This window comes from Chinchilla lanigera, unplaced genomic scaffold, assembly GCF_000276665.1.
Source record: "Chinchilla lanigera isolate Chin_1 unplaced genomic scaffold, ChiLan1.0 scaffold00051, whole genome shotgun sequence".
Lineage (NCBI taxonomy): Eukaryota > Metazoa > Chordata > Mammalia > Rodentia > Chinchillidae > Chinchilla > Chinchilla lanigera.
The window spans coordinates 16980630-16996303 of record NW_004955452.1 but is presented as its reverse complement, the minus strand read 5'-3'; the positions used below and the strand labels follow the sequence as shown (position 1 = coordinate 16996303).

The 15674-nt window shown below is 39.7% G+C and overlaps 1 protein-coding gene across 2 annotated transcripts in view; it reads right to left on the bottom strand.

Annotated features, from left to right (window-relative positions):
* The window catches only part of Macf1 (microtubule-actin crosslinking factor 1), a gene marked incomplete in the record, with an annotated part of 341157 nt that overhangs the window by 29637 nt on the left and 295846 nt on the right, over positions 1 to 15674 (bottom strand). For both annotated transcript variants that reach the window (XM_013519481.1, XM_013519482.1), the window contains 17 exon segments: positions 1311 to 1480; positions 2436 to 2555; positions 2689 to 2895; positions 2979 to 3134; positions 5778 to 5951; positions 6836 to 6964; positions 7429 to 7626; positions 7772 to 7927; positions 8019 to 8192; positions 8283 to 8384; positions 8786 to 8887; positions 8985 to 9107; positions 10465 to 10691; positions 11301 to 11532; positions 12428 to 12436; positions 13175 to 13378; positions 14861 to 15079. In XM_013519481.1, the coding sequence (XP_013374935.1) occupies positions 1311 to 1480; positions 2436 to 2555; positions 2689 to 2895; positions 2979 to 3134; positions 5778 to 5951; positions 6836 to 6964; positions 7429 to 7626; positions 7772 to 7927; positions 8019 to 8192; positions 8283 to 8384; positions 8786 to 8887; positions 8985 to 9107; positions 10465 to 10691; positions 11301 to 11532; positions 12428 to 12436; positions 13175 to 13378; positions 14861 to 15079 (2702 nt within the window).

Below are 15674 nucleotides of genomic sequence, written 5' to 3'. Positions count from 1 at the left end.
ATGTGTAGCTTACATTAAATAGTAGCAAAAAGAATGGTGAACATGGTGTTAGGTTTGTTAGATTCAAAGTGGTTTTAAAAAGAACCTCTCATTTCGATTTTAGGTGTTAGGGGAAATGAACACTTTAAGGGTCTCCTTCTGAGGAGACCCTTAGGTCTCCTGGGATTACAGGTGTGCAACACCAGGCTTGGCTTTAGGGATTCTTTATATGAATAGTTCACAATTCTAACTACTGAAAAGGAATACTGCTTGAACTCTAGAGTGATTTCATGTTAGAACAATTAAGACTAAAAAGTGACTCAGAGAGATGCACAGACATCTTTTTTCAGGTTCTTGCTATACAGTTCAGGCTGGCCTTGAACTTGTTCCTGCCTCAGCCTCCCGAGTGCTGGGATTACAGGTATGAGTCACCACACCCGGCTTCACAGACATTTTAAAACTACTCTTTAGAATGCATTAAGTATAGTGCATAAGATAGGTTAGGGTATGGATATATACCTCTTGGGAATCTTATAAACCAATGATACAAGGACATACCCTGATGACCTGAGGTCTGTGTTAATTACTTTGTAGCACCCTAGGCAGAGAATGATGATTGGTTTGGGTAATGGTGTGGAGTCAGAGGAGTTGAACTCTCACCTCTATACTCTTTGTGTGAGAAATGGCCATCTCTTTACCTTTCCGAAGCCCAATAGCCTCATCAGAAAAGTTAGAAGTATGAATAGTACACAAAAATGATAATATTTAGCATAGCCTAGTGGGTATGAGTGGATGAAAGTATAGCTTCTAGAACCAAACTGTATAGGTTCAAATCCCAGCTCTGCTACTTAGCTGAGTGATCTTGGGGAGTTAAGAAACCTCTTGTGAACATTTTCTCACTTGTAAGATGGGAGTAAGAAGAGTAGCCACCTCACTGGTTCTTATAAGCGTTAATAACTAGGGACCACTGTTTGGAACACATTCAGTAGTAACTGCCCGGTGAGGCTTGTTATTGTAATGGTTAAATGCATAAAGAGAATACGCATAGTGCCTGACACACAGTGAGAATGTATAAGACAATTAGTGGTATTACAAATTTGTGCTTTATAAATATTTAGAGTTATTGATCTTCTGTTACTGTTGGTATAACTTTACAGGCTTCTGTCTTGCTAATAAAGTAAGATTCAAGTTTAAAAAACTGTAACACACTCTATTTAAATCACAACCTAATGGTGAATTCAAAGCCTCCTACAGATGCATCAGCTTTATCACCATCAGTCTCTTAGTTACTTCTGGCATGCTGTCTACTCTACAGGGGACTTCATGCTCACCGCTCCACAGACTTGCCACAAACAGTATCCCATTTGTCTCTGACTTCTCCCAGTAAGTTGTCAAGTTTCTGTGCATCATCAGTCAGCAGAGTCTTCTCTTTCAATGCCCTCCCAGTCCTAATTGTGGTATCATACACAGGCTGTTTGCCACCAAGTGTTTTCTGAAACTCCTGTTTTGAGAAAGAAAAAAATAAACATATGATAAAATAAACAAACAAAATGATGTTAAAACATAAACAATTGAGCCGGGTATGGTGCGGCACACCTGTAATCCCAGCACTCAGGAGACTAAAGCAGGAGCATAGCTGAGAGTTTGAGGCCAGCCTGGGCTATACATTGAACTCAAGGCTAGCCTAAACTACACAGTGAGATCTTGTCTCAAAAAAAAAAAAAAAAAAAAAAAGTTGCAAGGGCCTGGGTTCAATCCTCAGCACACACACAGAAATTAAATAATGTCTTAATATGGATCAACAATAAAAAATTTGAGTTTTCAGGACAGTGACCAAATATGCCTGGGTGTGATGGAATATGTCTGTAATCCCACCTACTTGGGAGGCTGAGGCAGGACGACCACAAGTTCAAAGCCAGACTGGACTAATGTCTGATAATGAAATAAAAAGGTTATAGATGTAGCTCAGTGATACAGTGCTTGCCTAGTGTGTGAGGCCCTATGTTTAATCCTCAGTACCGCAAGAGAAAAGAATATATTCTATAAAAAAACTAAACCAAATTAAAATTAATAATAACCTACCCTAAGGATTTTATAATTTTTGTTTTTACGCCATTTACAGCAGTACATAGCAATTTCTAAAAGCCTATCGTTTTGGTTGGTTACTTCTATAACCACTTTGCTTGTACTCTTACTGAAAAGTAAAAGCAGTGTCATGGTTATACAGCACCTGCAGCGCCTAGATATAAAATGGAACCCTGGGGCTGGGGTTGGAGGTGTTAACTCAGTGATACAGTGCTTGCCTAGCATACACCAGGCCCTAGGTTCAAGCCCCAGGACTGAGAAAAGAAGAAAAAAGAAACCCTTCACCATCTTGTCTTTAGCTCTGATTTCTAATCTTACACATGCTATAAGCTTATACCAAGCCAGCACTTAAAATCAATTAACTGTTTCACCTTATGCTTAGAAAGCTGAAGTTTAATTTTGTCTGGGTCATTGGATATCTCCAATTCTGAGTCTAGGTGACTCTCTGCATCTTCTAGCCAGTCAATCAGTTTCTTCCAAGCTTCATGGAACTAAAATTATATAAGAAAGATGTTGCAACAGGAACAAATAAGCAAACTGCATAATTCATTTATGAGAACCATTACAGATGCTCAGACATGCAGCCTAAGCTTGTTCAATAAATTAACATCTTTTATAACTTACTTGTTTTGCCCGCTTCCTGGCATCATCTAGTGATCGCCCTCTTTCAATAGATCGCTGGACAACTTTTTCCCACCGAGATTGGACACTAACTAACAAATTCTTGATCAAAACAACATCCTGTTTTTGGCTAAGGAACTTCAACTGATTCCCTGTTTGGTCCAGCTCTATGATGTGGTCTCGATGGGCATTTACTTCACTAGCAAAAACCTGAGGGAACAACATTGATCTTTAAGGTGAGAAAAAACTACTCCCCCCACCAAAAGAAAGGTAACACCGTGAGTCACAGTTACCTTGTGATCCTCTATCTGAGAAAGGACAGTGTTTAAAATCAGGCTAGGGGAAGAAGCGATGTTTAAACTCTGCTCTGCTAGAGTAAGCCAGTTGATAAATTCTTGTAGGGAATTCTGGAATTCTGTTGCCAAGTTGAGGGCCTCTTCCAGCTTTAACTGAGTTTTAAATAAAAGACAGAAAGAAAAGTGCTAAATTTAGGAATTACAGCTTCAATGGCAAAGGCATGAATTATACACCAAATGAAATAACCTCCAAATTGGAAGCCTTACTTAGCCTCCAAATACACCTTTTGTGTGAAGAAGTGGACATTTTAATGTCAGTGTCTAAAACTGAAACAACTGGATCAGAACTCTACGTAGAGAAAGAAGGCATATAATCAGTGACCGAGTTCCCCTCTCAGCCGCTATCCCCCTCCTGGGACATGGAAGAACAGAGCAAACTGCTCGACAAATGTAAGTAAACAGACCCTTGGTGGGGAGAGCTGCAGGGCCCACAACCTGCTCTGAGTTTCGTTTAATTTTTTTTTTTTTTTTTTTTTGTGTGGTGTAAAGAGAGCTAAACGAAAAGCACATGGCTGTAAAGAAAATGTCCACTATAATGCTGTCTAAATACATGTTTTCAGAAATGTGAAACATGAAATGGCTGGGTCTAAAACGTATGCTTATCCCACAAGTAGAAAAAGTAATGAGAAAAATTAAAACAAAAACTGTAAGAATCTAACACCAGTGGATGAAAATTTTCAGACACACTGATCTAAATCAGAATGGCAAAGTAATGGCATTCAGGACAAATGCTAATAACCAGGAATACACTCCAATCCCATAGTCCATAAGCTCCATCCCTCAGGAACTTCCGCCCCTGACCACTTGTTCTTACAGCTCAACACCCAGGCAGGCAAAGCAAAACAACAACGGGTCATTAAAAATGAATATCCAAGCTGAATGTGGTGACACACACCTGTAATCCCAGCTACTCAGAAGGCTGAGGCAGGAAGACCAAATTACTAGCCCAGCCTGGGCAACCTGGGGACTTAGCGAGACCCCATCTCAAAATAAAAATACATATAAAAAAGTCTGGGACTTAGTTCAGCACTCCTTGAGTTCAGTCTCCAGTACTGGGAAACAGGGAGTATATTCAGAATATCTTAAAAATGAATGCACAGGCTGGGTGTGGTGGTGCACACCTGTAATCCCAGCAATCAAGAGGCTGAGGCAGGAGTCCTGCTGTGAGTTTGAGGCCAGCTTGGGCTACACAGTGAGTTCAAGGCCAGCCTGTACTACATAGCAAGAACCTGCTTCCCAAAAAAGTATTCATAGGGGAAAAAAAATCTAAGATACATACCAAAGTGTTAACTGGTATTAACTCTAGCTGATGTGTTAGATTACGATTTTTATTTTCTTCTTCCTACTTTCACATTACTTCGGTAATCTCACCGAAAACCTTATGAAAAATGTTTTAAAAATGTACAGGGCTAGAAATGTAGCTCAGTAGTAGAGCACTTGCCTTGCATGCATGAAGCCCTGGGTTTGATCCTTAGTACTGGGGCTGGGGTACACAGGAACTGACCCAATTTAAACAAGTCAGGTAGAGAATGAAAAGTAAGGTCTACTTTAAATCGGCCACAGGAATGTTTAGAAATTAATATGCTCCAAGTTCCTAAGTAGCAGGAATGTTCCTTTATCATTCATTATATCTATAGCAATATAGCACCATACACATTTAATAAATGATTTTACAATCCTGAACATAATACACCTACAAAATCAGAAATAGCTATCCTTGACACTTGGCTTTGCTTAATCAGTTCAGGTGATGACTAACAAAGTTTGAGACATTCTGCCCCACTCTTAGGAAATGTACTGATTATGAACCAGACTCTACCTCAGTTTATCTAGTCTCAGTTTTGTGTTCTGCCTATGCAGGAACCTGTCACAGGTTAGAATACAGCCGTATACTCAGGTCCTCTGGCCATTCTTTATATCACAATCACTGAACCCCATGCTAGAAGGACTGTATGAAATTAATGCTTCCCTCAAAATGTTCATCTGTACGTGTGAAAATCCGTCTTAAGTCTTTCTGCCCATTAGCTTCATAATGATAGGGTCTGTTCCTCTACTGTTTCCACTATGAACTAGCACAGTATCTGGTATACGCTTCTAAGTAAGTATTTATTGAGTGGGTGTGCCCAACAGGTTTGCATGCCTACTTCACAGTCTGACTAACTGAAAACAGAGTGAAACTCTATACTCATAAAAATGTCTTCATCTTGACTGCCTTTACTATTACACAGAAGAAAACTTGATTTTGATAAAACAGTGGGAAGTCCTATAATTTCCTTCTCTTTTGAACTTTTAGTAAAGTTCCTTGCACACTGTACTTATACTGGAAACCAAATACCTTGTGGAAACTATTAGTCACACTCCTTATCTGCCCTGTTCCCACCTCTGGATCCTAACTCACCAACTCCAACAAAACCCTGTTTTAAGCAGTTAATACAAATGGGTTGTTAATATGGGACACAAAGTCCACCACTGGACAGTAGTAGACAGTAAGATCTTAACTGGCAGAGAAACAGAATGAGTAATTATAAAAGCAACTGTCGACAGAAACACTCAACGCATTTTTTACAAGGATGGAAAGAGAAATAGAAGATAGGTGGAATAATATGAAGACAACAGAGAATCAGTTTTGCAACTTATTACATTAATTTTGAAAAATCTTCATAGAAACAAGGTGATAATTACATTACCATTACTATCACCAAGTAAATGTTCAAATACAGGGCTTTGTGATGATACCTTTCTTTCTTCCAGCTTACTGCTGACCACATGCCATTTCTGCTCCAAGAGTGCTACACTCTGCTCTGTCTTTGAGCCAGACCCGGAATCATCACGGCTTAGGAGCATGAGCCTGCCTTTGTCAAGCAGTTGATTATAAGTCTCTTCCTTGGCTTTCAACTGGGAATATAGTTCCTAAAAAAAAACAAGGAAGACATCAATAATACCCACTCCCTATAGATACTCAAGATTCAGCAGTACAATCTGGAAAAGCCCGAGAAGAGCTTATTTTGATTTAAAAGCCGCTTTTGCATCCAGTACAAGTACTGAGCTGTTAAGGAATAAAATCCACCATTCTTCCTTAATACTAAAATAATCTTGTCACAAGTAAACAGAATAAAAAACATTTTTTAGGATCAAAAATTTATTTCTCCTTTTCATGAAGGACTTGCCTAGAAATCATGTTGTCTTTTCTTCTCAATGAAATGTATATATTTCCAAACAGGGTTTCACTATGTAGTACTAGCAGGCTGTCCTTGAACTTGCAGAGATCCTCCTGCCTCAGCCTCCAAGTACTGGGATTATAGACATGCGCCACCATGCCCAGCTTCAATACTTTCTTGAAATATTGTCAGAATCTTTGATGTCCCTTAACCCCATTGCACAGTCTTCTTAAATATAAACATAACATTTATCTTTTTTTTTTCTTCCAGTACTAGAGACTGAACCTAGGGCCTTGTACATGCTAGACACATGCTCTACAACCAAGCTACGTCCCCAGCCCCTTATCTGGCTTCTTGATCCATGACCTGCTGATTATACTGTTATGCTGACCAAATAGGTCAGCTCAAAATTCACCAGCTCACTGGTGCCCTTCTGGCTGATTTGCTCCCGTAACTGCTGCCACGCATTGGAAGGCACGAAAGCCAGCGGATAAGCAGCAGTAACCAAGTGTGTACTGCATGCTACTGGTGAAAATGCACTCCTTTGCATATTCTTAGATACATACATCTCTGTGAACGCAGAAAGAAAGTACCGAATGTGGGTGCTTATGCTCCATTTGAAGAAATCATCATTACCATGTGTGTATCAAGCTGCTCCCTAGCAGTTTCAGGAAGTCCTCCTGTGGGCTTAGATGTAGACAGCTGGCTCTCCATTCTAGTCAGCTCCAAAAGGAAATCTTCAATTTCACTGTGGAAACCTTGGGCCTTTGGAGAGAAAGACATCAGCAATATAAGCAGTCAAGTCTCGGCTTCAAATGTAAAGAATCCTATGAGGAACTGTAAGGGAGGAATGTGGGGATGTGCTCGGTTAGTTCTTCTGTGGCAGGTTTGGCACAGTGTATTTGTTTATTGCTAGAGTCTAGCAGAATCCTTTAGACTTCACTGTAACACAGTACATATCTGATGAATGGACTAACTGATTAAGGGATTGTTGAAGAGGGAAGAACTTGATACAAGAAAAAAGTTAAAATCTGTGAATGGGCTTGGTTATAGTGAAGATCTTTTACTCTGAATAGTAAATAAAGAGATTGAGCTACTAACTAATAGAAGAAGAGCCACCTAATAAAAACTTTTTTTCAGACAAGTCTCATGAGGGTCTCTACCAGTGGCTTTCCTGACTTAGTTGCATGCAGACCTCCTCCTCACTCTACCTTGGATGGTGCACGTACCTGCTGCAGTGTTGACTGCAGCTGCTGTTCTCTCTCCTCTGTTTTCTGCAACACAGACTCCCAGCACTGGTTCATAGTTTCCAAGCGGCTTCGTAGGCTGCTGGCATCATCTCCAGCACTAGATTCAAGAAGCTCATTGCCAGCTTTATTGACTGTTTCCACTGTGGCTTGATGAGCCAAAACGTCATTTTTCAGAACCTGTAAGATGTTCAATGACATTAATTCATCTCTGTGAGTACCATTAAACCTGGTTCTCTAAGGTATACATGACATCAAAAAGCTTTAGGAGGCAGTATCTGGTCTCAAACCAACAGAGCTGGAGTTGAAAAATGAAAATACTTACATGGTGCTTTGCAAGCTCAACTTCAATGACTTTTGGGTCTCCACTTATTGGTCTCTGAGCATCTAGCAACTCTTCGGTGTGAGTCAGCCAGCCCATAAGTTCCTCTAAGGCATGCTGGAACTGGCCAAGGGCCAAGAGAGCACCTTCTAGCTTATGCTGCTCAGAATAAGACAGAAAGGGAAGATTTGTTAGGGAATTTAAAAAGAGCCAACGGCAGTTTGTTTATGCCCTTATCCACTCGCCTCACCTGTCTGTAGGCAATTTTTTCACCCAGGTTCTCCCAGAGGTGTTTGAGTTCTGTCAATGGTTCTCGTATAATGTCTCTGTCTGTTTCATCAGTAGCTTTCTTTAACATTAGTTCACCCTGGTGATTGAGCTTCTCCATCTCAATTTGCTGTTGGTAAACTTCCACTTTGAACTCCTATCAACAACGTACTCAATATTAATATCAAACCAAGCCTTTAAAAACTACCAAGCAACTTTTCTTCCAAAGCTGTTCTGGGATACGAACCTTCATCTCATTTAACTGATCTTTAACAGTGTTGAGGTCAGTGCCAACAGGGGGCATGGTGCAGAGTTTGATCACAGTATTATCCAGCCAATCAAACATAGCCTAAAATAAAAATACAGAAAAAAAAAAATAAATAAACAAAAGCATGGCACCTGAAGTTATTACTACCCTTCTTAACATTATACTGCATGATGACCTGGGCATGGAACCTCTGGAAAATGATGCCTTAGTAAGGCACCTTAGTAAAGTATTTAGTTGTGAAGTTAAATGAGTATAATTATAAGAATGCAATGATGACGAAGATGGCAGGAGTAGAAACTCAGACATCCACTCTTCTCATTAGAAGGGAGAATCTTCGGCTAGAAACGTGGAAACAGCAGTATCTGAGGTGTGAGAACACTGAGGTCCTGTGACGGTGATATACTCTCTTGCACTGAATCTAGAAAATGACCCAGAGAAGATGGAGCCTGCACTTCCTTGGTGGTCACCTCCTGGCCTCTCACCTGAAGAGTGTCTTGGTAATGCACAGCGGCTTGCATAGCATCCTCAAGTTTTTCAAGCCTCTCTTTCCATGTTTTGTTTAAGTTCTCCCAAGCATTATTCATCTAGGAGAAAAACATTCCATCAGATTTTTAAATTAATACCACTCTCCAGGCAGAATCCACTAATGTTTCATCTGAATGTTTCATCCATTCTCCACACCTCATCAATGCTCTTCTTCACTTCGGGCTTCTCAGTTTCACCACAGGCAAAAATCAAATCTGCTCCAAGGATTCTAATAAATTCCAACTCCTCATGTAGACCATCTGTCTCCTCCTTAATAGTCTACATGTAAAGGAACAAAATGTGAATCACAGCAGAAAGCAGAACAGAACTTCCCAAACTCACAGTGCATTAAGAGCAGACACTGAGCACAACTGTCGCTCTCACAAACTTTTTTTTGTTTGTTTTTTGTTTTTTTCCGGTACCGGGAATTGAACTCACAACCTTGCGCTTGCCGGGCAGGCACTGTGCCGCTGAGCTACAGGGTCTTGAGCTCACTTTGTAGCCCAGGGTGGCCTCGAACTTACGACAATTCTCCTGCCTCAGCCTCCTGAGTGCTGGGATTACAGGCATGTACCACCATGCCTGGCTCACAAACTTTCAATGGTTTTCATGTTTTGTTTTATTTAGATTGTGGCCGGGTGTGGGGGCGCATGTCTTTAATCCCAGCACTCAGGAGGCTGAGGCAGGAGGATCGTTTTGAGTTCAAGGCCAGCCTGGGCTCCATAGTGAGCTCAAGACCAGCCTGAACTGCACAGCGAGACCCTGTCTCCAAAAAGACAAAAAACAAAACAACAACAGATGGTGTAGCTTCAGGCTCCAAGTGGCTATTGCTTGTACATATAGAAAATACAACATATATCAAATACATATACATATACATATATGATGAGCATGCAATGATAAAACTGCAAGAATAAAAATTTGGACAGTATGGGAAAGACACAGTGAGCTTTGATAATTTACTAATAGCTCAATGCTTCCTGCCTCCAGGGAAATTATAATCTAGAGCAGTGGTCTAATTTCAAAGAAAAATATAAACAAGGGGCAAACAGTACAGTGCAAGTCACAAACGTCAGCACTGACAGACTTGCACAATGGTAATGCTGGGCTATATGACCCTGAAGAAAGCCAGTTCTGTTCCAGATCTTAAAACACCGTTTCAAGGGACAACAGAGGGGTGAGGAGAAGAATTTCTACTTGGGAAAATATCTAAAATTAAAATAGGGAATATAAAAAGCAACACCAAGATAGGCTTGTTTGTGCTAAGGGGACTAGATGCGAAAAAATATACATTTATTATAGACCAGACTCCCTAGAAAGATTACAGAAATGTATGTCACCCATTGCACCGCTGGCCCACGCTAAGAAACAGACGTTAAAGCAACAACTGTCAACTCTGGATGACGCGTGCAGAACTGGCTTTTCTTTTCTACTGCCTGTCTGTCTTTCTATGTTAAAGAAATTTACTACAATAAGCAGGTATTTATTTTCCAAGTGGAAAAAGTCTTACAAAAAAAACAAAAACTTCCAAAATACTTTCAAAGTACCCAGTCTGGCTAAAGCAGCTAACACAACATACCTGGATAAAATGCTTTGCTAAAGGACACATTTAAGAGAAGTTTTGGTTTTTCCTTACCTCAGCAGCTTCAACCTGTTGCTTGATGATGGAGGGGTCAATGCCTGGGCTTTCTAAGTCGTGGACGATATCCTGGGTGTCTCTGATGGTGGTCAAGAGAGCAGCCATGTCATACCAGAATTTTTCCGCCAATTCAAGGACATCAAGGAATTTAATTTCTCGTTCTTCAGCCCGAGCTTTGATGTCCTCCCAGAAGAACACCATTTGATCCAGTTTGTCCTGAATTTCTGAGGGGGATAAAGAAGAGTAGGACTTCTCCAAATACTTCAAAGCAGTCTCACCAGAAATTTCATCTAATTCTGACATTTTCAGTGAAACTATCTTTTAAAAGCAGCTCTAAAAGTTTGTAACTGATGACTAGTTTTCCACATTAGTTTTAATACTATTACTTCTACACTAACATTTTCTGTTTATGTTGGTCCCCCACAAAAAGGGATCACAGAAGCAGTCTAGAAATCCAATATAAAGGTGCTGCTGAGATAAAAATAAAGAGGGGAACTCTACTTCCAGTATTCTGCGCTAGATTTGCGTGTTTCCCATGGAAAATGTTATAAAAGGTAGTTATGTTCTAACCACTATTGATACTGTGGTTTGCCCACATTAGGGGTTAAAGAAGCATTTGTTTCCTGGCCTGGGAATCTAACTACCAATTGTAACCTTGTTTCAATAGGAAAATGTGTCCTGAATTCTAAATGACTTCCAAATGACTCTGTGGAATACTCATTATTTGCAGGCTGCTTTTACATTCAATGAAATACATTTGGTAGGATGCTCAAGATGATCGCAGTTTGGAATTAATCGACTTTTCTCTGAGAATAATTATATTGACCATGTACCTTTTGCAGCCAGATCCTTGTCTGCTCCCTGAGATCGCCCAATGAGCTCTTCTCCACAGCGCTTCAGGGCCTCAAAAGATGGTTGCAGCTTTTCGAGTTCCATGGTGGCACTCTTATTGTCACTGATGCACTCTCTGATCTTGTCCACTTCAGCAGGGATGAGGGGTGGCATACGGAGGCGAGATGAAAGATTCTCCAGAGTCTCCAACATGGGCTCAATTTTATCATGGAACTAAACAAAGTTGGAACATTAGCTAACAGTGCAACACTTCATCACACTTCTTAGTGAAATGTTAGGGAATAAGGACAAGGCATAAATCTACTACTGTTTAGGATAACCTGTGCTCAACTTAGCCTGGTAGCTCGTAAGTGTTGGGGTTAGCTAAGAAACCATTTTGGGTATAGTACCCCAGAGCTGCCCCATTGTGGTAGGGGCAGTATTAAATTTCAGGGTCAGAAGAGATCAAGTAATATGCCAGAAATCAACTGAAGTTATTAGTGCCATCACACTATTTTCCTACCCCAACTAATATGACAAAAAGGGACAAGACCATGAAACTGGTGAGTCAGTATGTCAACATCGCAGATGACACTGGCATGCAACAGATCAGACTAACAAGTTAGATGCCCTCCACCAGCTGTGCACATGGACGGGGAACTTAATATGCTGCATGAGGCAGAGTTTAAGAGTATCAGGGCATACAATTTAACAACTCACTGTATGGAACAGCCAGAAGAAAATGTTGGCATGATGAAAAGTAATTAAGAAAGGCCAAATCTCACTTTATTCTAAAAAAACCTGACACCGTCTCACTTTTCCAGTATTTTGAGTAACATGACTACAATTATGAAGTAAATTCTCATTTACCATTCTACAGAATGGGGAGAAAAGATGGCAAACTAGTTAAATGAGCCTCTTAAAAGAAACTAATGTGTCCTATTAGAGTCCATAACAGAATCACTTCCCATCACCCCCTCACTTCTGGAATCCACCCCAAATGCAAGCGACACAATACACTGTAATGATTCAGTTTATTCTAATGTAACAGGAAATTTCTTTATAGGTAATGGCCTCAATTTTCAGCTGTATAAGAATCCCCTAATCCCAATGGGGGTGGGTACCTTACCTCTGTAATCTGTTATGGTGGGCGCGGTCAACACAACAATGAAATGTGACGATGTGGGGAAGACAGGAGCAGGCAGCAACAACACAAAGTAACACATTCCACAATGTGAGTGAGAGATGGGACGGGAGGTGGGGGGGAAAAACTTGAGTAAGTACAAATATTAACCAAGAATACTGACTAAACATAGGAATAAAATACCCAGACATGACAAAGTTCTACTAACAGTATTAGTTGAAAAGTTATGTAGTTACATGCCTTCAAGTCCACTGTGGTGTTCTACGCTTCTTTTTGGCTTTTCTCCCTAGTGAAGTATCTTTCTCTCAATTAGAAAGCTGGTAGCTTCTTGAATAAGACGGCTAATGTGCTACATCATTCTAAATCTCAGAGATAACAGGCTCAACAGGCTCTGGACTTTTGCTGAGGCAGTCACTGCTTTAGGATCTACCCGACAAATTTATCCAAAATCACACTTGGTAAACGATCGTCACAATATAAAATTTTCAGGGAAATTATCAACAAAAAATTATGTACACCAGCCAAGGTGCACTTTACCCTCCAGAGAGTGTCAGTATGCCAATGTTCCTGGAAATACAAATGCAGGTAGGCAAAGCTTGCTCCTCTGTTGATATGTACTATTGACATGCTAGTCTGTACATTCCCAAGTACACAGGCATACCTGACACCAAGACCTTTTGATTAGCATAGCAACCAGTTTTAACATTACAGGAGTATAACACATACACATACCTGAGCAGACTGGGAGGTAGCCTCATCCAGAGCCAGAGCCCGCTGACGCACTTCCTCTTTAATTTGGGCATACATGTTTTCTGCTTTCTGGTATTTTTCTTCCACCATTTTCCCTTCCTCTGGGTTTAACTCCTTTAGTTGTGGGCCTATCTTTAGTAGCTTATCAATATGAGGTTTGTGTTCAGCAATGGATTCCCTCAGTTGCTATGGAAAGACATATGGATAAAAATATAATGAACAGTCCTGAGGGTGTAGCTCAGTGGTAGAGCACACACTGTGCATATGAAGCTCTGCCTCTGATCTCCAGCACCACAAAAAACAAAAAACATACCGAGCATTTTATACCAGCTTACTTATTTATATACTTGATCACAGCTTTGAGAGGAACAAACTGAACTGTTAAAAATCAGCAAAACCTACCATGTCACCATTTATGGGAAAACGGAAAAACATCTGTATTCTTGGACTCTGATGTTAGCTAATTCTCTTACATTCTCATTCATATTCTTTCTCTCTCTGACAGAGTCTCATTATATGGTTCAGGCTGGCTTTCAACTTGTGATCCTCCTACCTCAGCCTTGCAAGTGCTTGAATTATAGGCATGTACCACTATGCGCAGCTAGTCTCTTAACTTTCTAAAACTAGTTCAGGTGTTCTCATCAACCTGGAAGCCAGCCATGTCATACTAGTCTATTCTACTCTCTTCTTTACTCACAAATACCTTTATGTGCTATACTGTAATTTATGATTTATTATCTGTCTACCATACCAGACTGAGAGACATCAAGCAGGATAAGCTATGAATTGCAACTAATCTGGTAATCTGACTACTCCTTGACTTTACTATTAGCTACTTCCAGTTTAAATCTTCTACTTACAGGGATATGGGAACAGTAATAAACCTAAGCACTAAACTAATCATTAAAAATGCATCAGTAAAGATAATAACATGAGTTGAAGTGTGTAAAAATTTCCCTTTCATCTTAACTATATGTAGCAAATGTTTTCTGACATTCCTTCAGAGCTCTCACTCCAACTGGGGCCTACTGCAGAGAAGACATCCAACCACAGCCTCAGTTGGACAATATTTGCACATCCTTGGAAATAGTCCAAATTTCCTTTTTTAAAAAAGGTGGGGTTTTATGTTCTGTTTTGTTTTTGCAGTGGTGGGGATAGAACCCAGGGCCTTACATACACTAGATCAGTGGTGGCAAACCCATTGCACACGCTGCACCATGGGCTGTTTGTATCACTGAAAGCTCTGTTACTGTGTTTTTCTTTTAATGTATGAGTTGTTTTCTCTAAACTAAAACCTTAATAGTCAGGTTTAATTACAGTGTTGGCACTTTGTGATAAGTAAGTGGGTTTTGGCTTGCAGTTTGGGCACTCTGTCTCTGAAAGATTAGCCATTATTGCACTAGGCAAATACTCTACCATTATGTTAATTATTACTTTACCTCTGTAAAGGGTCTTGATACTTCCATAATTTTATTCATTAGTCATATTGAATAAGAAAAAATAATTCAACATGTATTTTTATTGTGAAAGGAAATTTTCACTGATTAAGAATTAACTTCATAACACAAACCTTGCACCTAGTAAGCACTAACGAATATGTCAGTTTTGAAAAAGATTACAGAACCCATTTTCATTCGGCAATGAAATAAAACTTGGCACGTTCCTTACCCTCATTTCTTCTTGTTGCTGCCTGAGCTGTTCATGATCAATAGCAGGCGGAGGTAACTGTGCTATCAGTGCCCGAGTTTCCTCAATCCAAGGGCTAAGCTCTTCGTAAGTTTCCCAAAACTGGTTCACCAAGACCTGTGCCCGCTCGAGGCGGGCATAACGCTCGGAATTAAGTAGGCTAATGGCTTCATATTGGCATATTAGAGATTCTGTTTTTTCCTATGAGCAAAAAATTTTTAAAATTAATTTAAAGTAGTACAATTAAGAACTCTTAAAAATGCAGGTATACATACTAAAAGGTATAAAGGGAACACACACTAGATTATTAATAAATATGAACTAATGTAATAAGATTACAAGGGAATTTTTCTTTATTTAAATTTTTAATTTTACCTATTATACATATGCATTATTCCTTTAATTTAAAAAATACAAACAGCAAAAAAAAAAAAAAAACTAATAAAATAGTACAAAAGTTCAACAAAATTAACTTTTGAGCAATGGTACACGAAAGTACAGATCATTATGACAAGTTTAAATCTGAATACTTAAAAGGCTATGATAGAATTCTGATTTTAAAAAAAGTCTCCAGAAACCTAGCATTTAGGCTTCAAATATTCAGGATGAAGAGCTCAATTTACGAAGATTTCTAAGGAAATAGTGATTAGCCATATGCTTTATAAAAAAAATAAACAAAACTGGTCTACAAACTATCTTGGTCAACCCTTCCTAAAATAGGTATGACCTTTAGGGCAAGAAAAAGGCATTAGGGGCTGGGGATTTAGCTCAGCGGCAAAAGCGCCTGCCTGGCAAG